General features: G+C 36.4%; 5 protein-coding genes across 6 annotated transcripts; all 5 read right to left on the bottom strand.

The window, feature by feature from the left end:
- Nucleotides 1-3,789: 3,789 nt before the first annotated feature.
- On the bottom strand, nucleotides 3,790-4,351 carry LOC148917972 (beta-amyrin synthase-like). The gene is made up of 2 exons (XM_089050572.1): nucleotides 4,185-4,351; nucleotides 3,790-4,093 (listed from the first exon to the last, which is right to left on the bottom strand). Exons 1-2 carry the CDS (start codon nucleotides 4,293-4,295, stop codon nucleotides 3,974-3,976), a joined length of 231 nt encoding a protein of 76 aa, XP_088906698.1. The 5' UTR covers nucleotides 4,296-4,351; the 3' UTR covers nucleotides 3,790-3,973.
- Nucleotides 4,352-4,477: 126 nt separating this feature from the next.
- LOC103327459 (beta-amyrin synthase-like) lies at nucleotides 4,478-9,680 on the bottom strand. The gene is given in 15 exon segments (XM_089050463.1): nucleotides 4,478-4,660; nucleotides 4,663-4,720; nucleotides 4,823-5,013; nucleotides 5,121-5,177; nucleotides 5,303-5,401; nucleotides 5,479-5,601; nucleotides 5,704-5,823; nucleotides 5,963-6,076; nucleotides 6,173-6,364; nucleotides 6,448-6,614; nucleotides 6,716-6,800; nucleotides 6,948-7,145; nucleotides 7,261-7,350; nucleotides 7,472-7,657; nucleotides 9,271-9,680. Coding segments are annotated over 15 exon segments (2,064 nt in total). The 5' UTR covers nucleotides 9,472-9,680.
- Nucleotides 9,681-12,306: 2,626 nt separating this feature from the next.
- LOC103327461 (beta-amyrin synthase) lies at nucleotides 12,307-17,357 on the bottom strand. 2 transcript variants are annotated; one of them, XM_089050564.1, is made up of 16 exons: nucleotides 16,924-17,357; nucleotides 16,439-16,696; nucleotides 15,880-16,065; nucleotides 15,656-15,745; nucleotides 15,339-15,536; nucleotides 15,162-15,246; nucleotides 14,893-15,059; nucleotides 14,618-14,809; nucleotides 14,408-14,521; nucleotides 14,121-14,240; nucleotides 13,913-14,035; nucleotides 13,728-13,826; nucleotides 13,429-13,485; nucleotides 12,941-13,309; nucleotides 12,675-12,839; nucleotides 12,307-12,585 (listed from the first exon to the last, which is right to left on the bottom strand). In XM_089050564.1, exons 2-16 carry the CDS (start codon nucleotides 16,637-16,639, stop codon nucleotides 12,466-12,468), a joined length of 2,286 nt encoding a protein of 761 aa, XP_088906690.1. In that variant the 5' UTR covers nucleotides 16,640-16,696; nucleotides 16,924-17,357; the 3' UTR covers nucleotides 12,307-12,465. The 2 variants fall into 2 exon arrangements, with proteins under 2 accessions (XP_088906690.1, XP_088906689.1); XM_089050563.1 differs by having other exon boundaries at nucleotides 16,917-17,171.
- Nucleotides 17,358-20,034: 2,677 nt separating this feature from the next.
- Nucleotides 20,035-22,988, bottom strand: LOC148917971 (protein STRUBBELIG-RECEPTOR FAMILY 5-like). Its single transcript, XM_089050566.1, has 7 exons — nucleotides 22,853-22,988; nucleotides 22,244-22,473; nucleotides 21,755-22,026; nucleotides 21,475-21,595; nucleotides 21,231-21,367; nucleotides 20,984-21,140; nucleotides 20,035-20,610 (listed from the first exon to the last, which is right to left on the bottom strand). Exons 3-7 carry the CDS (start codon nucleotides 21,880-21,882, stop codon nucleotides 20,434-20,436), a joined length of 720 nt encoding a protein of 239 aa, XP_088906692.1. The 5' UTR covers nucleotides 21,883-22,026; nucleotides 22,244-22,473; nucleotides 22,853-22,988; the 3' UTR covers nucleotides 20,035-20,433.
- A 38-nt stretch (nucleotides 22,989-23,026) lies between these two features.
- LOC103327526 (protein STRUBBELIG-RECEPTOR FAMILY 5) lies at nucleotides 23,027-27,368 on the bottom strand. The gene is made up of 10 exons (XM_016793619.2): nucleotides 25,805-27,368; nucleotides 24,869-25,001; nucleotides 24,664-24,735; nucleotides 24,499-24,564; nucleotides 24,164-24,235; nucleotides 24,012-24,083; nucleotides 23,551-23,622; nucleotides 23,409-23,474; nucleotides 23,247-23,309; nucleotides 23,027-23,164 (listed from the first exon to the last, which is right to left on the bottom strand). Exons 1-10 carry the CDS (start codon nucleotides 25,893-25,895, stop codon nucleotides 23,104-23,106), a joined length of 768 nt encoding a protein of 255 aa, XP_016649105.2. The 5' UTR covers nucleotides 25,896-27,368; the 3' UTR covers nucleotides 23,027-23,103.
- Nucleotides 27,369-27,422: the final 54 nt, after the last annotated feature.

Below are 27,422 nucleotides of genomic sequence, written 5' to 3'. Positions count from 1 at the left end.
AATCATTCCTTTTATATGATTATCCTGGTAAGATTTGAAGACTTCTTCTTTCAAGTCTTATCCACTACTATATATGCATAGAGATTTGACCAATCATATGTTGGAGTATTCTCTCTCATTTACTAAGAGTAAAGATTCCTTGTTGTACATTCATTTGCTTCCATGACTCTATTGAGAATCTTGATGAGCACATTTAAGCTATGCCTAATTCAGCATGACCGTATAGTGCCCTCAAAGATTAACAACATCACCACAAAATATCTATGATGCCTCAAGTCTAAGGATTAGTTTGCACCATTGCAATTTATGAGTTCTAGCTTGACATGTGAGTAAAGACTTTCATGCTGTAACTCATGTGTTGGATCGCGTTCAGTGTAATTGTTCTTCTACAAGCACCTACACACATATAGATGTGTCTCCACACTTAATGACTTGAGACCTTGTCATTCCCTACATATAGAGATGATACTGCGTGTACTGGTCTTCACGGAATATTGACGCCCAATCAATATTCTTATGACCATGAACATATTCAGGATTTATGGAAGATGAGAAGTCTCCATGTATGCAATCTCATTACATAGCTCTCATATCTATTTGTGTATTCCTTGAACTATGGTTGTTCTACATATTGAAAGATAATATAAGATGATTTAATGTATAAAACAACCTTTTTTGTCCATTGATAACATAATATGTCTTTTATCAAAGATGTCCTTAACTCTAACTATTACATAATTAGTTGGCTTTAAGAGCATATTTCTAACAAAATCTATTGTTGCGTTTGCTCAAGCCCGTGAAATCCCTATTACATATGCGATCTTGAGGCTCTATACTCTTTGCTGAACAATGCCATCTTGCGGTTTATGCTCTTGCATGTGATAGTCGTGTTGATTTTGGCTCACCTAAAGATGTGGAAGGAGTGAAGGAAACGGACGATCAAAAGAGCTGCAGTTGTTTTGGTTGGGCTCTGCCGCTCGAGCGTTAGAATGGTGGTGTCTTGCCCAGGCACTCGCGCTTGAGCGAAACCTATAGGCTCTCGAGCGGCACGCTCCGACCCAGGCGCTAGAGTGGACACAAGGCTCTCGAGCAGGAGGGCGAATCCATCGTGGATCCTTGGCGAATTAGGATAGATTGTTACCTATGACATATAAATAGGCACTTTAGCACTAGATTATTATAAGTTTAGAAAACTAAGGTATCAAATTGAGTTTGAGCCAAGAGTGAGAGAAAAGAGAGCTAGGGTTTGTGAGAGAGCAAATGGGGTTTTTCATTATAACCAAATGGGTTCTTTCATACTAGTGAATTTCTCAGGAATCACCAAGAGGATGTAGGCACAACGCTGAACCTTTATAAATTCTTGTGTTCTTTGTGTGCTTGTTTACTTTTTGGTTTTTGTGTGCTTTATCTTTGCATGACTTGTGTCTGATAGTTGCATAGTCCATCAACAACAAAGTCTTGGAGTGTTTTGGCACAACATATTGTCCCACAAAATCCAAATGCCACTAGAGTAACAATTTGGCATCCACAACCAAGGAAAATCATTCTTGACAACAAATGCCACCAGAGTCCAATACACCATTCTTCACATCAACAAGGATCTTCTACATCAAAGCAGTTGTCCAAATAAACAAGGTCTTGTGGCCCAAAGTAGAGTCATTAGCAGGGTTAAAGGCCCTTAAACTGATTGGTGCATTTTTGGAAGGTTACCAAGGGTTGTGGACTTTTTTCCTTCTTTTCAATTGATCATTTTAAGAACATCTCACACGTACGTCATTTCTCTTGTAGCCATCAACTAAGAAAAGCATAATTTAGTATATGGCACAAATAGATTTTTCTTTAATTAAAATTGAATTGTATAGGTAATCTAACTTTTTCATAAATTTATTGACACATTGTGTATACACAGATATTCTCACTAGGCATCAAGCTGAGTGTTAGTATGAAAATTGTGCTGTCATTTTCTACACTTTAGCATAGATTGAAAACTAGTGTGTGAAGAATTGTTACCGGACGTTTTGGCACAACTCGCTCAACCTCATACTTCCGAGGCATGACTTGACCGATATGAGAAACTGATTTCAGGTAAATCATAACATAATCATGCATTCATTATAGGATTTCTAATTAGAGTTATTTTCAATCAAGTACTTTTTTATTAGCCCTATTTTTAATAGGATTAGATTTTATCTCTTGATATTCTTTCCTACTTGATTGGTTCTAATTAATTTGTTTAGGTAGATATTGTTTTAAAAGATTGGCTGTAGTGGAAAGTCATTAGGTTTCCTCACATCAATGCATCATTTGGCGTCATCACTTAACATTCTAATTGGATAGTTGGGTTGTCATCTGTTGGATGTCTCTTGAAGAGACCTTTTTGCATCAGGCTTAGGAGTTTTAGTCTGAATGGGTCTTAGAGTCATAGTTGCTTTGGAAGTGTAGTCTCGTGGTTCTCTCTGGTGAGAGAGAAACCTGCTTTGCATAAAGCCATTGTTGTTTCATTTTCAATGTTAAGTTTTTTTCATTGCAATTACATCTTTGATTATATTGAATCTTCTAGGAAAAGCTGTCGTGCTTATTTTCTTTGGTAAGTTATCAAGTGCTCCCTTGTTGCTTGGTGATTTATCGAATCTATTCATCATTCATGTTGCATACATATGCATGTCGGTGACTCATACGGTTGAGGACACCAAGACCGTGGTGGCGGTTTTCCTCCGGCGAGCTTGAAGCAATCGTGACCAGTGTTTTCAAAGGCATGCCTAAGTGCGTGTCGGAGCGCGCGTTAGGGCGAGGTGAAGGAAATCGCTGAAGCGTTCATCTATTTAGCAGGTTGCACGCTTTAGCGCAATGAGGCGTGGAGAGGCGTGGCAACGTGTGGCGAGGCGGACGAAGGGCAGCTGCTACGCAAGCATGTTAGAGGAAGAAGATGACCTCGCGTGTTTTTTTTTTTAGTGTACATTGGGAATGAAACGACTTCGTTTCATATAGTTAATGAAACGCACGTTTAGCACTGACGTTCAGCATGCCTTTTTTATTATTTTTAAATCAAGATTTTTTGTTTTTAACAAACAATGTGCTTAAAACCTCCATTGAAACACCACTACTTACCCTTTTTCACTGAAACACAACTACTTACCCTTTTTTTCTTTTTCTTTTTCTAAAATTAATTTATTAACATGGATATATATATATATATATATTCATTTATTTATAGTATAACCCTAATATATGAACTGAATTGTGTTTTTGTTTTGATGTTGAATAAATATTTTAGATTTAGGGATTGATTATTATGCATGAATGAGACCATTAGTACTTATATTTGATTATACTTAATACATTATTAGGGTTCAATAATAATTAGTAGTACAATTTAATTGTGTATTGTATTATTTATTAATTTTTTATTAAAATAAATTAATGTTCGAAAGGCTTACGCCTCAGCACTTCAAGGCTTACGCCTCGCATAGCGCGAACAAAAACGCTTTGCCTCTGCACCTCGCCTTTCAAAACATTGATCATGACTAGTATTGCGTTCAACATAAGTGTCAAAGATCATTTCCGTGATAGAAGTTGAGTTACGAAGAAGTTTGTAAACATTCTCTAAAATGTGTCTAGGATAAGTGTGCGATTACTTCTTGTAATCATCGTTCTATAGTGGATTTGTGTTGGACTGAGAAGTCCCGTGGATTTTCCCAAGAGGTGGGGTTTTACCACGTAAAATAATTCTCTGCGTGTTCTTTTATTTTATGCCTAGCACATTTCAGGATTGATAAGCCATATCAATCCTACTACCGAAGTTTATTTTTATTTATTTGATTATAATTTTAAATTGGCCTATTCACCCTCCTCTAGGCATTCTAAGTTCATCCTACAGATAATTTCACTGAGCCTCATAAAAATGAATTTCAACGAATTGGCTCTTATATATATGTTGCATCCTTTAAGTTGGATGAGCTGCACAGTACAGTATTTAGGCTTTGGAAGGCAATGGGACCCACTTGCGGTACTCTGCAAGAGCCCACAGGGGGTAGATATTTCTGTAAGCTGCATAATGTAGCATGCAGTTCTTCATGAACACTCCCGTGATTTCCTGCCATAGTTCAGTGATTAACGGTGAGAAAAAGTTACAAGTAAAAATTAAGCAGACTGTAATGCAAGTCATGTTATGCTAAGAAAGATACCTGTTGGGGAAAATCCCCATTTTCCATTTGAGAATTGATAATCAACTTCGCCGCACGATGAAGAGGCGCAGGGTCTCTGTCTGCCTGTCCAGCATGAATCAGACCCATCATAGCCCATCCAGTGTGTACTAAATTTGATCGGTTTCCTTCGAGCGGAACATACTCCTGTATCACCCACCACAGGGACAAATATTTTAATGTAAGACAACGGGATTGTTTAAGAAACTTGAAGCTTAAAAATATATTCATCTCCCTCATTTTACCACACTTTTATGGGATTTTGTGTTTCATGTTTAAATAGTGCTTGATAAATACATGGTATTTATAAATTTGTAAAAAATATATTCATCTCCCTCCCTTTTTGGGACACGAAAGGTAGCCTCTCCCCAACCACCATTCTCTCTCTGTGTTTTGAGTAGAAAGTTAACCCCTTTGCGCATGGCTAAACAATTATTGAAAGTCTTGCCTGGCAGCTGCTAACCCTCCGAAGGGCAAACCAGGAACCATATGTGAAGCAAACTCCCCAATTTCCATACCTGTGCAAAATGTTCCTCAACTAAGTTCTTTTTCACATATTTACATATATATATATATATATATATATATATACACACACATATCTGATAATATAAACATACCATGAACCATCTGGCATTTGTATACTTTCAAGGTACTGCGTAGCATTGGTAATGAAATGATCAATCTCTTTCTTTCTGTGCCCAGGGTACAACTTCTTAAACAGAACCAAAGCCTGAATTGCAGATGAAGTGCATTCAACATATTCATGCTCAACCACAATGTCCGCGAAGAATTCAGTGGGATTTAACATCTAGAGGAAACAAAAAGGAGAGGGAGAATAAGTTTCTGCTAATGGATATTTCAAGAACATTAACTTCTTACTTAACCAATCTGACTCCAATTTGTTAAAATGCTTACTTCTAACCAATCTGCAGCTCCTGCTGGTTCCCAGGCTGCCAAACCACCATTTTTACTCTGCAATGAGTTGTAAAATAAAGTTTTTTTATTTATGAGTACATAGACATAAAAGACACAATTTGCTTACTGCAGGGAAACCACTCAAACTCATATTTATGACTTAAGATGCAAGATAAGAGTACCTGTAGGGAAAGTAGGACATTGATAGAATCATATAATCGCTCAGGTTCCATTTTTTCACCAACTATATCTGGTCGCATCATCGACAACAGCAGGCAACACTGTAGAGGGGGCTATTGTGAGAAACATGGAGATAATTAACCAACAGGGTGGATATCTCAATTGAAGGGCTTGTTACCTTTAAACCCTCTGCAGTGCAATCAGAAACTTGCCATCCATGGTCTTGATCAGAGAAAGTCCATGATCCCTTGGAAATATGGCGGTACATGCTTTTGAAGTCACCAGATGGATTGTCCTTGACCTGTACAGTTTGAATGCAAAGGATTCATTAATCAGAACAAATGAATTGTTACACATTTACATTAAAAAATGATAATTTAGTTGACTCTAGTTAAAATTGAACCTGAGATTTCTTGATGAAGTCATGTCCTCTAGCCAGCGTAGGTCCAATTTCATCAGTTAGATTGCTAGCAAGCAAAGCTTGAATTGCAAACCCAGTATCCCACTCTTGACTACCAAAACTCTGCATATATCAATCAAACAATAAATATGTCAACTTCTAGGTGAGTTACTCCTTAAAATTAAAAGCATTTGTGAATATACAAAATAATAAAGAAGTTTACAGCAGTCCATAAATAATTTGGGATGCTATATATACCAACCTGCATCTTCATCCCATCTTCAGCAACCCATAAATAATCTGGGATCCTAGCAAGATGCTTCTTAAAATAGTCTCCATTTGGATCTTCAGCCCAACAAGCAAGCATACATAAAACCTGTTCAAGTAATGCAAATAACATGATGAGAATCTGAAAAGCTAATATTTTTCTCCAGTCTCCTATAAGGTACATCAGTATCCTTATCCACATTACCTTTTCCACACATCCAATGGTAATATATCTGCTGTTTTCATCTTCATAATGAATATGCTTCATTGTCACTTGAAGAGCTTTTTCTCTGATCAACTTGTTAAACGGCCAGCGAGTAAGAAGAGGCTCTGTACATATGTAGAGACTATCCCACATGATGTCCTGTATCCAAGGGTGAGGGTAGTAGATATCCTCCTGCAATTAAATTACTGTAATCAGGTTCTGTACTTAAACAAGAATCACAAACTGATTAATTCATTTAACTAAGTTTAACTCACTTTCGCGCAGTGATGGCGAACTCCCTTCCAATTAATTTCATTGTAAGGTTGGGCATAAAGTTCTTCCCTTAACTGCAGAATGAGAGGTGTGATTGGGCCAACAAACCTTTTCCCATATAAATATGACATAGGCATGTAAACCATCCTACAATAGCACCACATTTTTGCTGCATTTCCAAGATAAAAGAGGTTAAAAATGAAGACTACAAGTAAAAACTAAATCAATCAACATGTGGAAGGTGGAAATACTTGGATTAATTGTGCTAACCTGGATGCATAGGAAGAAATGAAGGCAGAACCCAAAACTCTGGGGGCATTGGGTTGCTTCCAGACCACTCAAAGACACCAAGTATCTGCAACAAGTTAAGCAACATTAATTCATCTTCATATACGGTTAAGCACAACAATTGAAGCCTAATAATGCAATTAGTGTTCATAGCTTTTTTTCATGCAACAACTATAAGCATGTAGATTTGTGTAGAACAAAGGGCCATACGTACCGAAAGCCAAGTCTTTCCCCAAGAGGGCATGTGTGTGACACTACCATGATCAAGAATCCATTTCCTTGCTCTGGCACAAGCATTGTCCTGGCCTCCATCAGGTCCTTCTCCGAGAATACGCATACAAATGTAGCTCAGGGCTGTGCAGAACATGGTGCTGTGTCCTTCAATATGTAATCCCCAACCACCATCTTGATTCTGAAAATGCATTACCATTCTTTATATACTAGTTTAACTCAAAATATGCAGAATGAGTGGAAATTAAATTTAAAAATTGATCCCATTTGTATGAACCAAATAAATAAGTATGTACCTGATGGTAGTATATGTAACGCAGAATTTCTTTGCGATGCTCTGCTGGGAATACAGTATTAAGATGCCCTGTAATGTATGTACACATGACCTGCAAAAAAAAAAAAAAAAAGGAATTAACGCTCCAAAACATTCATATTTTAGTAAAAAATCTAACTAAAAGCTGTAAAAAATAACTGTAATTATAAGGGAAATAGAAATTATATACTCACCAAAGGAGGAAGGAAAAACAATGGGCCAGCATTTTCAGCAGGCCAATGGCCATCACTTGCCTGCAAGGCTGAAAAGAAGTGAACAGATCTTCTCAGTGAGGCTGTTGCCTTTTCATATGTGATTTCCTCGCCATCCTCAACCTTTACTGGGGGAATTGTCTGCTTGAAGTTCTTCTCTTTTAGGAACTGCAGTGTAGTGAACAGAGTATTAAGAGTGGCAGCGATATTTAACATTCTAATTTAGTATTAGGAGTGTATCAGCGATAATCGAATTGGGACCTCGGATGGAACTACAAGATTTGAATACTAGGGAGATGTTGACACTCCCAAAAATTTATTATTATGTAATCATTCCTTGGTTTTAATTTTTCTCTTGTTACCACTTTCCACATATCAAATGGTTTTACCCATCAAAAGGGAAATGAAAACTTATAAGTGCTAAAAACAAGACAGAGAGCAAAAGTTCAAAGGTTTAAACGTTACTATTAGGCCCAGTTTGGGATTACTTTTTAAAAAAAGTTGTTTCTACTGTGCTTTGAAAATAATTAGGTGTAAAGTAAAGCAGCTCCGTGTTTGGTAAACAATATTTTTAAAGTGCTGTTAGTACAAAAAGCAGTGTCAAAACCGTTTGGTAAGTTTTAATATAAAATTGTTGTAACTGTGAATAATGACTAAAATAGACATGATGTTAAAAGTGTTATGTAATAATCAATGTGGTAGTAGTGGTAGTGATGGAGTGGAGGTGGTGGTGGTAGGGATGGCGCTTGTGGAGGTGGTGGTAGTGACAGCATGGTGGTGAAGGTGGCAGCATGGTGGTGGTGGTGGTGTGTTGGTTGTGGAGGTGGTGGCGATGGCGGTGGTTGTGGAGGTAGTGAATGTGGTGGTGTAAGTGGTGGAGTTGGAGTAGAGGTGGTGTTATTTTTTAAAATGAATGATGATATTTAGGAATTAAAAAATTCATTAAAGGTTCATCTCTGCTTTTGAAAGCTTTAAAAGCAACTCATACCGCTTTTTAAAAGTTCTTTGTCAAAAGGCCCGCTTTTAAAATAATCGAGATATTTTATTTTTACTAAACACCTAAAACTGCTTAACTTTAAAGTGAAGCAGGTTTTTGGAGAAAAAAGCAATTCCAAACGGGGCCTAGTCTAGTAATATTCCTTTTTGTATTTAATTTGAAGAGGTTGTAAGTTTGAATTCCCGCCTCTATATAATTAAAATAAAATATAAGTAAATAAATAAACAAGACAAACAGACCAAAATTAAAAAGGTCTAACATTTTGACGTGAAGGATAGTGTTGGGATGGTTGTTAGAGTCTCTAATGGTGGATTCATGGAACACGAGCATCATGCAAACCTCTTATGAAACTTGTAATTTTATATCCCCACACACACGTCACTATCAGCGTAAACAATTCCTTGGTTTAGGTCAATTCTCCGCCATCATCTTTATTTACTTATTTATTTTTCTGATAAACCCTCATAATCATCAGTTTGTCTATCTGCTCAAAACTTTTTAAAATAGCAACCCATCAACATTTACTGACCAATTTTCTACTATAGTGTGGAATCCGTACGTAACTAGAACTCACGTTTGTATGTTGATTAGAAAGACGGTCAGTAAGATAATCACAAACAATATAACCCCAATAAGATAAACAATATTGTTTGTAATCAGACTCTGAATTTAAATCATTAGTCAAACTAATTTTTATATGCATGTGTGATCTAAAATTACAGTTTGACAACAAAAATTCTAAGAAAATAACACTACGAGTTACTGAAATTAAGTGGATAAATACCTGCATACGCCATAGAAGGTCACCACTAGGCTTGACCTGATTGCGATTATTGTAGAAATTAAGACGAGCTTCTTCCACCTCGGCTCGCTCTTCGGGAGTTCCTGCCTCAGGATCAAACTCAAATATTTGCCTCCCCACAAAGTCGTTTGTGCTGTAGATGTAAGGGTCATTCCCTCCATCTGCAACCTTAAGCTTCCACATCTTCAATATCTCTTTCTTATTATTATTATTATTTATATATATAGCTGCCACTGCTGTTCTACCTAAGAACCTGTTTCATGCATGCAATGTATGTATCTATAGATTTTGAGAGAGAGAGAGAGAGAGAGAGAGAGAGAGAGAGAGACCCCGTACGTGAGAAGGTGCAAAACCTTATTGTAGAGGTTGGTTATATAGCTAAGAATGAAAGAGAGGTGGGGTTGGCCAGCTAGCTAGTTTATATTATTTATATACGTGTGTGTGTGTGTGTGTTTGTATAACGGGAGAGTAGTTTTTCGTGATCAGCAACTAATGATTCTTTAATATGCTTCGATAGAGGAATAATACATATCACCTTCCTAAATTTGTACTTATATATAACATTTATAGATCCATAGAAATTAAACAAGCACCCATAGGCCATGTAGTTCTTATTATATATTCTAAAGTAAGGTGCGTCACTTCCACCATCTACCATCCACCATCCACCCAAGAATGATTCAATATGAGTGCCACTTCCACGCGACACAAAATTATAATATTGCACATCAAAGATTAAATGCACGAGTTCCTTCCCTCCTTTTTTTAATGGGAGTTGTGTTTTCATTTTTATTGTAAGAATAATGACAGTTGTATCAAAAAAAATTATTTTGCATTCCTTCTTTTAAGGCGGATAAACAGAATGCAATATTATGGCAGATATGGGTAAAAACTTGTTCAATAATTTGAGCCTCCCAGTCCCAATAGCAATACGGAGATTTTTCAAAAACTTCTATATACAATAAGACTTAAGGCATTATTCCATTTTAATTTTCAAACTTAGCATTATTCTATTTTAATTTTCAAACTTAGGATCTTTATGAAAGATTTTTGTATGATACAGAGTAATTAAAAATGAAAGCTACTACAAATGCGTGTTCATATGGTTTTGGGGGATATGCATGATCTGAATTTGTCTTTTTCTTTGGCCATTGACTCAAATGTACACAGAATCTCTACAATTATATTATTATGGCGTTGAACTTTTAGTTAGTGGAGATGTTAGGTACAAAGATTTTTATTGAAAGTAATGACCCTATTGACTAAAATTCGCCAACGTAATTAAATCTCTAATAGGGAAAAGCTTCTTCCTTTGTATTCACTTCACTCTTTTTTTCTTCAAGAATTAATTCTTAGCAAGCTTGAAACCTAGACACGTGGATGGCATCTTCACACTAACATTAGTTGATACATCACATTAATGAACTCAAATTATCATATGAAAAGATCACATGCATATGTTTGGGGCTTAGCAACATTTGAATATGCACATAAATTTGGAAAAAGATTCTCCCTCCAGCTGGGAGAAAGCTATCTAAATATTTTTCACGGAAGAAGTTGCGTGTACATTAGTTGCTTTGTACGTGTTTTTGATTATCTTATTAATAAAATACTATCGCTTTTTTATAATAAAAATATATATATGAACAGAGTTACTAATGGCATGAGGTCAACAGCCACCTAGACCTAGTCAAAGCTTCCAGCGATTACTGAGGCATATATACATTAAAATAGGAAACCGCATGAAAAGTATGGAAAATGCAGGGATTTTTAAACAAAGAACACAATCTCTGAATCTCATATCAAAACAAAGCGAACAATAATCTTGGGTATAAAAGAAGTCAACGTTTTCTAAGCATGTAGGACCAAGGTGGAATAATAATTGAACAGGTATACTAAATACAATATATATGTTGATGTCGGTGTATTTTCCCAATAATATCTTTACCTTAGATAACATGTTTAATAATTTTTTGGAAATCGAATTTGACACATTTTTTAATATTAAGGAACAAAATATATGTCAACGGGGTCTAAACTCGTGAAAAATAGCATTAACTTGCAAACTAGTAGTTTAAGATTTGAACCCACATGCCACCATGATTGTGTGTGTGAGAAAGGAAAAGATCCGGAAGATGAGAGGAGTGAAGACATGACAAAGACATATGAAATCATGTAGGTGAAAGCTAAAAATTTAAAACAACAAAATTTTATTTTATACATATTCTCCTTTATTTCTATCTTCACTCTTTCTCCACCATCCACCATCCTCTTTCTCCCTCATTTCCATCTTATCTTTTTCTCTCTCGACTTTATTTAAAAAGCAAAAAGCCGAAAACCCAAAAAGAAAGTGTTGATGATAGGATACCACATGCACTTAGGACCACATTAAAGACAAATACTAACAACTTTTGGAGTGTTATTTAGTGAATTTATTGTATTAGCCCACCAATATGGACATATATAAACCAAGCACAAAGTTTCTACCGCTCATATTCCTATCCTACACCTACCTATATTTATGATATGATTCCTTTCTCTAGCTGGTTTGACCTTTGTGAAGCTAAGGTTCATACCAAGTTATTCAAGGACCATGTTTTAATTATCCTCAATTCTTTGTAATTTTTTTTAATTAATCAACAATTTTGCTCGTGTGCCATTAGACTAAAAGATTATGAGCAATGCTAGGCATACCACATTTGCATACCACTTTGTTAGAGAGGTGGAGCCGGCACACCTCTATTAAAGAGAGAGTACACAAAGTGATATATAAACGTGGTATAATGACTAGTATTTTTGAAAGATTATTGGCTAATTCTTCACTGAGTTCCCCAGTAAACTTAATAAATGTACATGCATGTAATATCTAAAAATAACAGTACAGTTAGGCTCAAATTCTTGAAAGCTAGGTCATATGTTGGCCATGCTTCTACAAATGTTTAAGGTTTAATTTTAATTGACCTAATTGACTCAAGCGGTGAGAAGCTGCAAGATCCTCTCTCATTGGATTGTACACAGTAATCGTAATTCGTCGTAAATTTATTGAAAAATTTGTATTTTGTACAAAGTCATTCTCACTAAGCATCCCCTCTCATAAAAATAAATTTCAACAATTGGCTCTTATATATATATGTTTAATCCTTTATGTTGGATGAGCTACACAATACTATTAGCGATTTAGGCTTCCGAAGGCAATGGAACCCGCTTGCGGTACTCTGCAAGAGCCCACAGAGGGTAGATATTTCTATAAGCTGCATAATGTAGCATGCAGTTCTTCATGAACACTCCTGTGATTTCCTGCCATAGTTCAGTGACTAATGGTTAGAAAAAAGTTACAAGTAAAAATTAAGATTGCAATGCAAGTAATGTTGTGCTAAGAAAGATACCTGTTGGGGAAAATCGCCATTTTCCATTTGAGAATTGATAATCAACTTTGCTGCACGATGAAGAGGTGCAGGATCTCTTTCTGCCTGTCCAGCTTGAATAAGACCCATCATAGCCCATGCAGTGTGTACTAAATTCGATCGGTTTTCTTCGAGAGGAACGTACTCCTGTATCAACCGCCAAGAGAGGAATATTTTCATGTAAGACAATGGGATGGTTTAAGAAATTTGAAGCTTGCTTAAAACGCAATCCACCTCCAACATCTTACCTTTTTTGGACATGAAAGATAGCTCTCTCCCCAGCCACCGTTCTCTCTTTGTGTCGTGAGTAGAAAGTCAACGCCTTTGCGCACAGTCAAACAATTATTGAAAGTCTTTCCAGCAGCTGCTAATCCTCCAAGGGCAAACCAGCTACCATATGTAAAGCAAACTCCCCAATTTCCATACCATGAACCATCTGGCATTTGTATGTTTTCAAGGTACTCTGTAGCATTGGTAATGAAATTATCAATCTCTTTTTTCCTGTGCCCAGGATACAACTTCTTAAACAGAACTAAAGACTGAATTGCAGATGAAGTGCATTCAACATATTCGTGCTCGACCACAATGTCCGCGAAGAATTCTGTGGGATTTAACATCTGAGGGAAATAAAAGAGGAAAATATTAGTATCTGCTAATGATTATTTTAAGAGCATTAATTTCTGTTCATCTGACAGATTTGCACAAGAACATGGCTCCAATTTGTTAGAATTCTTACTTCTAACCACTCTGCTGCTCCTGCTGGTTCCCAGGCTGCTAAACCACCATTCTTACTCTGCAATGATACGAAAAAAGGTGCTTAGTTAATGAGTCTGGGTTGAAGTGCTAAAAGTTAATTAAATTCTTCAAACTAGAGCAACAATTAGGAGTGGCAACTCTAGGGTGAAAGAATGATGCGAAACAAATATAGATCAAATTGCTGCAGGAAAAGCACAAGCTTTCAAATTCATATCTATGACTAGGGGCTGCAGGATGAGAATAATTTAGACACAATCCTTTCTGCAGGCAAGTTCTCACCTGTAGGGAAAGTAGGACATTGACAGAATCGTATAACCTCTGAGGTTCCATTTTTTCACCAACTATATCTGGTCGCATCGTCGATAACAGCAGGCAACACTGCAGTGTGGGAGATTGTGAGAAACATGGAGATAAACAGACAGGGTAGATAAGTCAAATTGAAGCATTTGAGAAAATTTAGTTACCTTTAAACCCTCTGCCGTGCAATCAGAAACTTGCCATCCATGGTCTTGATCTGAGAAAGTCCATGATCCTTTAGAAATGTGGCGGTGCATGCTTTTGAAGTCACCAGATGGATTGTCCTTGACCTGTACAGTTTGAGGACAAAGGATTCATTAGTCTGAACAAATTAATGGACACACATTTATAGGTAAACTATAGTTAAAATTGAACCTGAGATTTCTTTATGAAGTCATGTCCTCTAGCAAGCGTAGGTCCAATTTCATCAGTGAGATTGCTAGCAAGCAAAGCTTGAATGGCAAAACCAGTATCCCACTGCTGACTTCCAAAACTCTGCATATATCAATCAAACAATAAATATGTCAACTTCTAAGGTTTTTATTCTTCTTTTAGGTGAGTTACACTTTGAATTAATGACCAAAGGAGCAAACCTCTGCCTTAAAATCATATGCATAATTTTTACAACAGCATAAATAATCTGGGATGCTATGCGTACTAACCTGCATCTTCATCCCATCTTCAGCAACCCATAAATAATCTGGGATCCTAGCAAGATGCTTCTTAAAATAGTCTCCATTTGGATCTTCAGCCCAACAAGCAAGCATACATAACACCTGTTCAAGTAATGCAAATAACATGATGAGAATCTGAAAAGATAATATTTTTCTCCACAGTCCTACATGGTATATCAGTATCCTTATCTACATTACCTTTTCCACACATCCAATGGTAATATATCTGCTGTTTTCATCTTCATAATGAATGTGCTTCATTGTTACTTGAAGAGCTTTTTCTCTGACCAATTTGTTAAACGGCCAGCGAGTAAGAAGAGGCTCTGTACATATGTAGAGACTATCCCACATGATGTCCTGTATCCAAGGGTGTGGGTAGTAGATATCCTCCTGCAATTAAATACCTGGAATCAGGTTCTGTACTTAAACAAGAAACATAAACTGATTAACTAATTTAATTAAGTTAAACTCACTTTCGCGCAAAGATGGCGCACTCCCTTCCAATTAATTTCATCATAAGGTTGAGCATACAGTTCTTCCCTCAATTGCAGAATGAGAGGCGTGATTGGGCCAACAAATCTCTTCCCATATAAATATGACATAGGCATGTAAACCATCCTACAATAGCACCACATTTTTGCTGCGTTTTCAAGATAAAAGATGTTAAAAATGAAAACTTCTAACTAAATCATGAGGACACTCCTTGAGTTTGCAGAGTTCTTCAATCTGCAGGTGTGCTAACCTGGATGCATAGGAAGAAATGAAGGCAGCATCCAAAACTCTGGCGGCATTGGGTTGCTTCCAGACCACTCAAACACGCCAAGTATCTACAACAAAAGCAACATACTCATATTAATTGAAGCCTAATAAATGCGCAACTAGTACTCATATTTTTTCCATTCAACAAGGCCATACGTACCGAAAGCCAAGTCTTTCCCCAAGAGGGCATGTGTGTGACACTACCATGATCAAGAATCCATTTCCTTGCTCTGGCACAAGCATTGTCCTGGCCTCCATCAGGTCCTTCTCCGAGAATACGCATACAAATGTAGCTCAGGGCTGTGCAGAACATGGTGCTGTGGCCTTCAATATGTAATCCCCAACCACCATCTTGATTCTGAAAGTACATTACCATTCTTTATATACTAGAATAACACAAAATATGCACAAGGAGTGGAAATTGAATTTAAAATTTGATCCCATTTGTGTGAACAAATATACCAAATGAGTATGTACCTGATGATAGTATATGTAACGCAGAATTTCTTTGCGATGCTCTGCTGGGAATACAGTATTAAGATGCCCTGTAATGTATGTACACATGACCTGAAAAAAAAAAAAAAAAGGAATTTGAAAAGGAAATTAGTAAAAAGCTCCAAAACATTCAATTTTTGTCAAAAATCTAACCAAAGCTCTAAAAATAGCTGTAATTATAAGGAAATTAGAAATTATACACTCACCAAAGGAGGAAGGAAAAACAATGGGCCAGCATTTTCAGCAGGCCAATGGCCATCACTTGCCTGCAAGGCTGAAAAGAAGTGAACAGATCTTCTCAGTGAGGCTGTGGCCTTTTCATATGTGATTTCCTCACCACCCTCAACCTTTACTGGGGGAATTGTCTGCTTGAAGTTCTTCTCTTTTAGGAACTGCAGTTTAGTGAACAGAGGATTATGATTGGTATTAGAGAAAAAGTAAGTTAATTCATGATGCTGATTATAGAACAAACTTATGGGTGCTAAAAAGAAGAAAAGGAATTCAAAAGTTGACTAGGTTCAAAGCTAACTATCTGTCTAGTTGAATTTTTCTTTATTTATTTATTTATTTATTTATTTTTGGTAAGATATGATATAAAGTTTGAAACCCCTTAGATTCTTATAATAATAAAAACCAAGACAAACCTATCATATTTTATACCCACACACACTCATGTTCTCTTGCTAAACTCAAATTTACAGTTTGAGGACATAAGTTTAATAAGAGAATATTACCGAGTAGTAATGAAATTAAATGGATAAATACCTGCATACGCCATAGGAGGTCACCGCTAGGCTTGACCTGATAGCGATTATTGTAAAAATTAAGACGAGCTTCTTCCACCTCAGCTCGCTCTTCGGGAGTTCCTGCCTCAGGATCAAACTCAAATATCTGCCTCCCCACAAAGTCGTTTGTGCTGTAGATGTAAGGGTCATTCCCTCCATCTGCAACCTTAAGCTTCCACATTCTTCAATATCTCTTATTAATTATATATCAAGGTATATATATCTTCTCAGTAAGAACCTGTTTCATGCACATGCAATGTATAAGTAACACACCATAAAGATGAGCTAAGTAGCTATAGGTGAATATATATAGTGCATGTTCAAGAAAATCTTATATATAGTGCAGATTAATCATAGGATCCCCTAGCTTTCCATATTTTGTAAATGTCTCAATTGTTGTATATATAGTGTGTATGGATATTAGAGAGAGAGAGAGAGAGAGAGAGAGAGAGAGAGACCCCGTACGTGCAGTTTGCAGTTTGCAAAGAAGAAGCTGCAGAAACCTTATTGTAGAGTTTGGTTATATAGCTAAGAATGAAAGAGAGGTGGGGTTGGCCAGATAGCTAGCTCAGATATATTTGTGTGTGTATATTGTATATGTATGGTTAATACGCGCAGAGAGAGAGAGAGAGAGAGAGAGAGACCCCGCAAGTGCAGTTTGCAGAGAAGATTGTAGAGAATTTGGTTATAGCGAGCTGAAATGGAGGAGAACTTAGACAAATAACAATAGGGACAATATGAGGTAAATATAGGCATGTGATGTTGTTGTTTATGCTCTTTTGGTAATTAAGCTGATCAGCTATACGTCATTTTCTTTCAACGAAGTCAGCATTGAACAGCTCCATGTATAATATAAAATAAACACTACACAGACAATGCCGGGAACGGCATTTTCACACGTCGTCGCCTTTTGAGGCCATTGACCCTTGATAAGGACAGATAGACGTGGTGTGGCCTAAAAGTGCAGGCCACGGACAAGCCACCACAGATCCCTTAATTACATGTATGGCTTGATTTGATAAACTGGTGATCTTCATCTCTCAATTTTTTGCCAGATTACTCTTCTATACTTTATTGTCAAATTACTCTTTTTTTATAATCCAAGTAACCTATTACACTATTATATTCTCTTCACGAACTCTAATATGAGGTTAAGGTGAACTTAGAATAGTGAGGGGCGAGATAGCGTGGTGTGGAATGTGATGCTAATGAGTTATTTATTTATTTATTTATTATGAAATTGTGAACATTTGAAATAAAAGTTGAAGTGAACTTAAAATATAAGGTGAATAAATAAATAAAAAAACGAAGTTTAAATAGAAAAACTCTATAATAATTAGTCAACCCCACACGTAGAGGCATGGAATTGAACACTGTCAACGCATAGTTTGTTCAAGTAGTGAACCTCCTATTGGGTGACTAAAACTTTCAACTCTTAATTCATAAGTAACTCATAATAATGAAAGCCGAAGATATTAAGGGATTGGGTTACGTGTGTGGGGACATGAAATCTGAATTTATTTTTTGAATAAACGTTTTGAATTTCTCCTTTTCATAAACGTTTTGAATTTCTCCTTTTCATAAACGTTTTGAATTTCTCCTTGTCATGGGTCTTCGGGGACAGGGACAGAGAGTATAGTCCATTTCCTACAACCCGAATCACTTTGGATTTTCCTATCTTGCGTGTCTCTCCATCTCCGTGTGTTTGTGTAAATTTTTGTAAGCTAAAGCCGGCACACGTACCTATGCATGCTGCGTTCAACAAATATAAAAAGAAAAATTTACTATTATACTCAATATAGAAAACCAAATTATAAAAAAATAATAATCTATATAAAATGGACTTTAGAACACACTAAATCTAATTTACAATATAGCAAAAGTTTTGAACTTTATAAATTATAAAACTATCATCGATTTCTTAAAATAAGCACAACCTCAAAGCCTCATAATAAAACCCAAAACACTCAATAAATTACTTTGATGTGGGTTTTTTTAATGAGATTTTGGAGTTGGGCTTGTTTTAAGAAATCAATGGCAATTTTGTAATTTATAAGAAGTTAAAAGTCTTTTTATTATGTTGTAAATAAGCTTTAGGTGTGTTTCTAAATTCCATTTCATTAGAGTTTTTTCTTATATAATTTGAGCCCTATATTTGGTATAATAGTAAATCTCCCTAAATTCAATAGGGTTATCTGTCATTTTGTAGGTTTGTTTATGAAAATTAAATAATGTAAAATTTATTTATATCGCTAGTGCTAAAAATAAATATATAACTAAATATCTCATATAAGAATCAAGCCCATCACTAAAAGCGTACGGATCAGCAAGTCAACAATGATACAATATTGCACCAAGAAAACTAACAAAAATAATTGCGTACATAATTAAACGTGCACGACTAGACCACAGTGGTAAAAAAAAAGCTAGCCCAAATGGAAGACTTAGAAAAAGTGTACCAAAGCAATTCATATGACAACTACGATTAACAATTTTTGGTGCATTATTTAGTTTATTTATTGTCTGGCCTCAAATTGTTAGTAATTCTTTTTTATAAAAAGAAGCGATAGATTATATTTATAATTCAAGCTTAAGGGAAAAATAGGAGCAATTAAGTCAATGTGGACGTGCACAAATATTAGCCAAATAAAAAACAAGTCTTACCACTAAATATTCCTACTCACCAAACTCCAAGTCAGTGAGCCTAACATGTGAATGCGGATTCATTCCAAAAGCAAAAATTAACCACCGCAGCTGGAAAATCAAGAGCAAAAATTAACGGTGGGGTTGGTCTTATTGGTAGGTACAGCTGCTAGCTTTATCTTGGCATGGGCCCATTTGGTACGGCTCCATGGATAGCCTCCCCAAATTTAATCAAATTTTGCGATCACATTAATTCTCTCTCAGGTATATGGTCTTATCTTTGCTTCCGTCATTTCAACTACAACGTGACAAGGGTTCAAATTAATAGGTAAAGGCTCACGTTGATTTTGACTTTAATTTATAGATCAATAATCTCAAGATCGAACTCTTAATAATGTGTATGACCCCATAATATTTGTACATTGTTAAAGAGACATAATGACTCACATGTGAAGGTTTGTACATTGCTAAAGAGACAGAATGGCTCACATGTGGGAGTGACGTATGGGTGAGGGCTAGTGCTAATGCTAAGGGCCACATACTAGGTCTTGTAAAATTGTAATCAAAGGAAGAATATTTGATTACTGGATGATTTTCTCTTTACAGTGTCAAGGGTATCTATACACAAGTTTCCTACAATCAAGAGACTAATAAAGGAAAGCAAATCATGTATAATTAATTACATATAATTTGGCTAATCAACAATCCCTAATATATTAGGATTTAGTTGACTTCTCAACACTTCCCCCTTAAGTTGGAGAGTGAATATTGTGAACTCCCAACTTGCACACAATAGCCGAAATTTTTTTGATTTGGGTGCTTGTATCATGGCTTTCTAAGTACAATCCAACAAAAGCCAAATTAAATTGGAAATTATAACTCAATCTCAATGTCTGATTCCTCAAGCTAGCTAGATCTCTGCAAATTAAGAAATTTTTGAAACTTGTTTAAAGTTGATATCAACATTCATCAATTTGAGCAATGAACAAAACCAAGACTCAGTTGGGGACAAAACCAAGTTTACAAACTATTCCTAACCATCCCCCAAAATGCATCATGTTGAAGTATACACTTTCCCTGAGGTTGGCTTTGTAGTCTCCCATGAACAATTTCCAATAACCATTTTTTTTTCCTCATTCTCAAATCTGCTTCTCCAATAATGAACTAGCTAAACTGCCTTGAACAACTTTAGGGCCCAGGCTTCATGAGATTAATTTTGAAGTAAGTCTATTAACAAATATTGGGCAGCTTTGGGAGAGACAGAGAAAAACATTTAATGGAATGACTCAATCTCTGTCTCCCATATGCTTGCTTACATGATATTGATCACCATCAAAAGTCGGTCAACCTGCGAGAAGCTGCAAGATCCTCTTTCGTGCTGCTCATGGCACTCGAGTGACGAGACGCCCCGAGACCAAGATCCTCTCTCATGTTCATACTAGAGCGCTGAACTAACCGCACTAACTGTTGCACCACCTCTGACATAGGTGGCCGGAATTCAGGCTCCCGCTGTAGATACAAATTAAGGAATGAAAATGTTAGTCAAGGACAATCTTCTGTCATTTCCCAGTACTCAATATAAAAGCGTAAATGCATAGGTGAACCAATACTTGCAGAAACAGCCCTTTTTTTTTTTTTTCTTTTTAAAAAAAAATTCTTATGGAATTGTTGATAATACCGTTCGAATGATGCTATTTGTACCATATTTATTGAGTAACTTGCTAACAGCCTCTCTTTTGCAGAGAGACTGTTAATAAATGTGGTACAAATAGCAGCACTCTTACAGTTCTAGATGCCCAAAGCCAAGCCTAACCAGAGCCCCTATAAATGCTACAGTTTCCTATATAGGTTGTGTGTGTATTTTTGGGTGTGTAGAAATCACCTGAACACAGAGGGCAATGATGTCAGCAAACCGCGAGACTGACTTGGGAGGGTAGAGTCCACGGAGAGCAGGATCCACCATTTTTGACAAGGCATCGAGATCATGGAGCTGTGGGGTTGCCCACCGGACAAGGCATTGCTCTACAGGTGGTTTTGAACTAACGAAAGGAAACAAAAATGGTTAAGACTGGCAAGACATTGACAAGGTTTGTGAATAAAAGGCAGTGCGAGACGCCAATGTAACACACCTGTCAACCGGCATACGACCTGTCAATAACTCCAACATGACTACCCCAAAACTGTAAACATCACTCTTTGCTGTATAGGCTGATGGCTTTGTGCATTCTGGAGCATTGTATCCCATCCCAAGGTTTTGGCTAGTACGCTGAAAGAATACATTGCACCATTCAGGTTGTTATCTTGAAAAGAACATATAAGTAATTGATCCTATAAACACAATGATTCACTGAGTTTCAAGAGAATGCAATTAACCTGATGGAAGGTTGCCAAGCCATAATCGCAGAGACGAGGATTGAGTTCGATGTCAAGCAAAATATTAGATGATTTGATGTTCTTGTGAACTGTGGATGGAGAGCAGCCTTCATGGAGGTACCTGAAAACAGTTCACAAAGGGTTGATTTCAATGACCTCAAGAAATCCTGGTAAATCAAAATTGTTGATTTGCTCGATTCAGATCGCTAAACATATTGGCTAATCAGGTTGATAGAAAAATGTATGAGCAGTTTCAGGAGTAGGATTTATATTCACTTACTCAACAGCCCGGGCAGTGCCTAAAGCAATTCTGACTCTTGTGTTCCAAGTTAGGGGATTACTGTAGTCATCTGACATGTGTAAGAATTCATGAAGCGAGCCATTCCTGAAGTACTCGTAAATTAACATGTTATGCCCGTGTTCTGAACAATAACCAACAAGTTCGGCGATGTTGGCATTGCGAATCTTGGAGATATTTACAACAATGTCAGAAAATTCTTGTGGCGCTGAGCCTTGAAATAGTGAGGAGTCAATCTTTTTCACTGCCAAAACCTGACATGCATAAGGCATAAGAACCGTGAGTAAAAATTGAGAGACACCTCTTAACAATAAGATAGGACTATCCCTAACTCCGGTTGATAAAGGTATCCACATCAGTAATTCCACAATGAAGTTTTATGCTAGGACTTACGTTTAAACACAAATTATAACATGAACCAGTAGAAGATTTGGTGGTGAGTAGCAAATATATCGTAATCGAAAACTATACCTTCCCATCATCATATTTAGCCCTATAGACACGTCCAATGGTACCCTGCCCAAGAAGGCGAGCGGGTGCAAAGTTAGCAGTAGCAACCTGCAAATCTGCCAAAGCGTAATTTGTAGCTTTTACAGAGGTGCTTCTTCTGGCAAAGGATTGCAAACGTCCAGAAAGCGACTTAAAACCAATTGATGGAGATTTTGAAACAGGCTTTATGTCAATTGAAACGGCTCCGGGATCTGTCACCGGCATATCATCTAGTTAGTAGAAAGTTAATAAACATTTGTAAAGTGACAGATATTAAAAAGCCAGTTGATACATTATTTTGACTGCATGACCAATGGGGCAGGAACCTAGACTTGGGGGGCAAGAAATAATGTCAGGTGGAAAGCTCATCACATACACGTTGAGTTACATTGCAAGCAGATTTACAGTAGTTCAGTTCTATGTTAAGAGTGTTGCAGGATTTCATTAGAACAGCTTAAAATACAAATAAATTAGCAAAGAAAATCCAAATAAAAATATAACAAACTTTATCAGAAACTCATAATCAAAGATATTTCAAAGGCAATTCTAACAAAATTTTCCATCAAAAAAATTTCTGAATGAAGAAATTACCTTTATTTCTGAATGAAAGATTCAGTTCTCTAGACAATTCCTTAGATGAATAGGAGGCACCAAAGGATTTACGCTGGCTAAGCCTGTCATCATCAAGGAGGTGTGAAGTAGAAGGACGTCTTCTTCTTGAAAAAAGGGCAATTATAATTGCGAGCACCAACAATATGGCTAGAGCTATCCCAGCTATGGTTAATCCGGTGGCTACAGAAGACTTCCCCCCACCACTCTGTGAGGAAGACCCTCCTCCTCTATTACGGCGTGCACCAGGGGGAAGGTGGAGATGGTCCAGAAGACCAAGAATTTCCTCCAGACCTTCAATTAGATAATAAAAAAAGTCAGAAGCAAATCATTAAGAGCTTCATCCTTGACATTGATCTTTGAAAAGGATACTTACTTTATGTTTATACCCTTCAACTCGTTAGGGATCCAGCCAGAAAAGCGGTTGTTTTCAATATTCCTGCCAGCATGATAATGAATTCGTTGAGTGAAAACAACTACTAACTCTAACAGGTACATATAGAACTATCATTTATGGATCTAGCTCAAGTATACTTACAGGTCCTCAACGGGAGTGTACACAAGTAGAGTGATTTGACCAGTAAATTGATTGTTCTGCAGATTCCTGCATGGAGACATAGAGGACTTAGCAACCAGGAACCTTGGACACGCATGCAGGTTTAAATTGTATTGATTCTTACAATTTTTTCAGGCTTGAGAGCTTTCCAAAACTCTGAGGCAAGTTGCCAGTCATTGAGTTGTACGATAAATCACTGCACACCATTTCATGATATATATGAGTGAGTCAAGAATCCTTCAATTACAGCAGATATCTATGTCATATCTAAATACAAGAATAACTATCTAATTCAAAAATGGCATTACCACTAGTCACATTCTTTCACGGCAATCAGGGTATGAATAGAATTTCCAAAGCTCAAGAGGACAATGAGGGGTAATGGACAGTAGAAGCCATTTACAAAAGCTCAAGAGGAGTTTAAGTTTGTATTATAGTAAGAGACATAACAAACACGCATGAAACCTTGGTGCTAGCTAGACTCAAATACCCTAGCTTCTTGAAAAGAAAATGCACAATCGTGAAAAACACCAACAACAAAAAAACGAAGAGTACAACCTTTACTGCAAAGTTAGAAGAACTTACAGCTCTTTGAGTTTAGTAAGTTTCCCAAACATATCAGTCAACTGTCCATTGAGCTTGTTACGACCAAGATTTCTGCATTTACCCACAAATTTGTGAGAAATGGGAGTGGCTCCTTACAAGATTATGCTAACACAAGAACAAGTTCTACTTACAGAGTTTCAAGGTCAGACATCTGAGATATTGAATATGGCACAGTATTTGTGAAGCCATTTTGAGAAAGATCTCTGCAGATCAACGGAATTAGATTAGTATTGACAATGATGGAAATAAACTGAGGTCTGATTGTTGGATAAAGTCATTGTAACAAATAAGTATTGCAAGACGAAATAATAAACTGTCAATCTGCAGGAAATAAACAAGAGTTTATGGCCTCACGCGTATTAAATTCATCCACGCAAGCACATGCACACACACACACACACACCACACACACCCGGATGATAACATGCAATGTTATATAATAAGAAGTGTTTGTCTGCGGACTTACATGTACTTTGCATTAGGAGGCAGTTGGTACGGTATATCGCCATTGAGGTTGTTCTTGCTTAAATCACTGTACTATGACGAACAAATGCATATCCTTCAGATTATGAGCTTTGAAAACAAAAATATGTATAAAAAGAAAAGCCTATTCTAATGAACTGGTCCTTACAAGCGAGTGACAGATGTTAAGCTTGCAAGCTGGTAACCCATTGATCCACTGAGCCCAAGGTCAGCCAGATCTCTGCATAAAATTTAGAAAATAGGTTGAACTTGTACATTTTAGGCATATATCTTGTAAATAATCGAACTGTTCGCTCTCTTCACCATAGATTTGGATAATGCAAGTATATATGCATGTAAGAAATGAGAAATACATTTCAGTTACAGATGAGCCTGAGCATTTTATCCCTTTCCAGGAATCGCCGCAAGGGTCACCTCCACTTGATTTCCAACCACTTAGTTTCGAACGAGAGTTTATGCTGTTATACATCACATTAAGGGAAGAGACTGCAAAGCACAGTAAAACATCAGAATATTTAAGTGCTTATCTTTTTCATGGAGGAAAATGGAAATATGATGTAGATGGTACAGTGGTACAGAAAAATAAGTGAACATTCAAATGAAACTCATGTCATGAAGGTGCTCAAAAACTGGCGCAACAGACAAGAAAAAATTCTGATGAAACTTGTAATACAGTGGTATAGACAAATAAAAAACAAATATTCAAATGAAACTTCTGACATTAAACTGAGTATTTGAATAGAATGTTCCAATTAGTTGATTTCTGTTTATCTTCATAAGACCATTTAAGGACATGTAAAGGTGACAGGCCCTGAGAATTACAAATTAGAAATGTTTCAAGGAAGCTCAAAATCAGGACAGTAGATGCCTAGCTAGAAGCCATTATGAAAATTGTTAACAAACTGACTTGGCATTTCTGAAATTTTGCCAAGGGTTGAGGGCTTTCCTTTTTTCTTTTTTTCAATGGATCTTATGAGGAACATCTCTCACAGGTGAAAATTTCGCCTGATAATGTTGTAATTCCAGTCATCTACTAAAAAAAAGGAGAATTAACATATGGTTCAAATACTTTTTTTTATTTAACAAGAAATTCTCATTGGATTGTAAAATGTGTAATCTTACTTCCTCATAGATATACCTTACCTCCCAGTAATCTTAATTATATAAATATTCTCTCTCAGGATGAAATTGAACCCTCATAAAAAGATTAAAGCTATACATTTAAAATCTAAACACAAGAAACTACACATATTACACATATATTAGACTAGAAAATCAGATATGCTTACCATCTTGGGAATTAGTCTTGGAATAAACCCCAGTTGTGAAGAACCCAAATAAAACAACCCACAACACCAGAATGTTGTGGAAATGGATCATCCTTTCAAAGCACAAAAAGAGAAGCAATACCCAGAAAGCAAAAACAAATTTTTTTTTTTAAACAATCAAAAGAAAAGGGTGGTGGGTTATGGGTTTTGAATCAGAAAAAGAATAGGTGGATTTTTGGGTGAAGATGTTGATTGATTGATTAAGGTAAAAAAAAGAGCAGGCATCCTAAACTTTATATTTTCTTGTTTTGTGTTTTCTTGTATGTTTTTTGTTGGTGAATGTTGTTGTTAGTGGGGTGTTTCTTGGGTTGGTTTTCTGAGAGAGATGATGTGAGTTGGCTAAAATTAGAGAGGAAGAGGAAAGAAGATGCATTAGCATTAACAATGTACAGTTAAAAATCGTTGAGAAAGACAGCATTTGCAACAGTCTCAGCGAAACGTGAGGACCAAATGAGAGCCTCCCGAGAGCCCAACGTTTTTCCGCCTCTTTCAACTGTTTTTCAAATGCCCGGCTGGATATTTACCCATCATACCCTTTTGCTGCCTGTTTCATTTTTGTATACAACTGTTATATATACCCCTCTCCCAAAAAGAATAAATATATATTAACCTGTTTTCATATACAATCTCTGTATACAACTATCCTTTCACAACCAACCATATCTTATTAGCCGTTGTCAGGAGGCGGTTATACACAAGAATTTCTTCTCATAGCAAGTGGTCATGTGACTAAAATGTGAGCACTTCCGCGTAAAAACAACCTTATATCTAACCAATGCCAAAAATGTAAACCATATATATAGCCACATAGAATTTGGTCAAATGAAGACAATTGCATAGCTTCCACAATAAGTTAACATTATCAGTTTTACTAAAGTGGTACCTAATTTCTTAGTCTCGTGTATTTTTTTTCTTTTCCAATGTTAGAATATCCCAAGTTTCGAATCCCCTTTTACGTTGATTTTATAAATTAATAAAAAAAAAAAAAAAAAAAAAAAGAAGGAAGCTATGCAGGTCACGATCCCTCTCCATTGAAGAAATTATTATGTCCAAAGATATGATTTGTTCAGCATAAAAGCAGAAATATGCAGATGTGAAATTTTGTATGTGGGAGAGAACCAAATTTTCTAATCCTTTTCCCAAATAAATTACGCGCGCATTCTTTTCGATTCCATGAGAGGTGGGAGTGAGTTTTGACGGCATCAAGAAAGTTTTGTTGCACACATAAATAATGATGTCAATGCTCTCAGAACACAATATTAAATAAGATCAAATAGAGTGAAGACTAGATTTGGGCTGAACTCTAAACTTACCGATAAACATAGACTTTTTGACTTTGAAAGTTCTAAGTAGCTTTTGAGGTACAAAGAAAGAAGAGGAAAAGCTATGAAACCAAGGAGACGAAAGTACCGAACCATTCCAAATATAATGAGTACCATATGCAGATTTGGCCATAGAATGATAAAATGAAACGACCTTCCTTTGATGAAATTGCAAGCAGATGGGGCATCTGTTAGTGTTATGCTGCCAGCAAACGATAGCCCTTTCTATTATCTAAGGTCGAGTTCCTTCGTGTAGA

Source organism: Prunus mume, linkage group LG4, assembly GCF_029339155.1.
Source record: "Prunus mume cultivar Tortuosa linkage group LG4, ASM2933915v1, whole genome shotgun sequence".
In the NCBI taxonomy this organism is placed as follows: domain Eukaryota; kingdom Viridiplantae; phylum Streptophyta; class Magnoliopsida; order Rosales; family Rosaceae; genus Prunus; species Prunus mume.
Note: the sequence above shows the minus strand (reverse complement) of the source record. Positions and strands in the feature narration are given on the sequence as shown.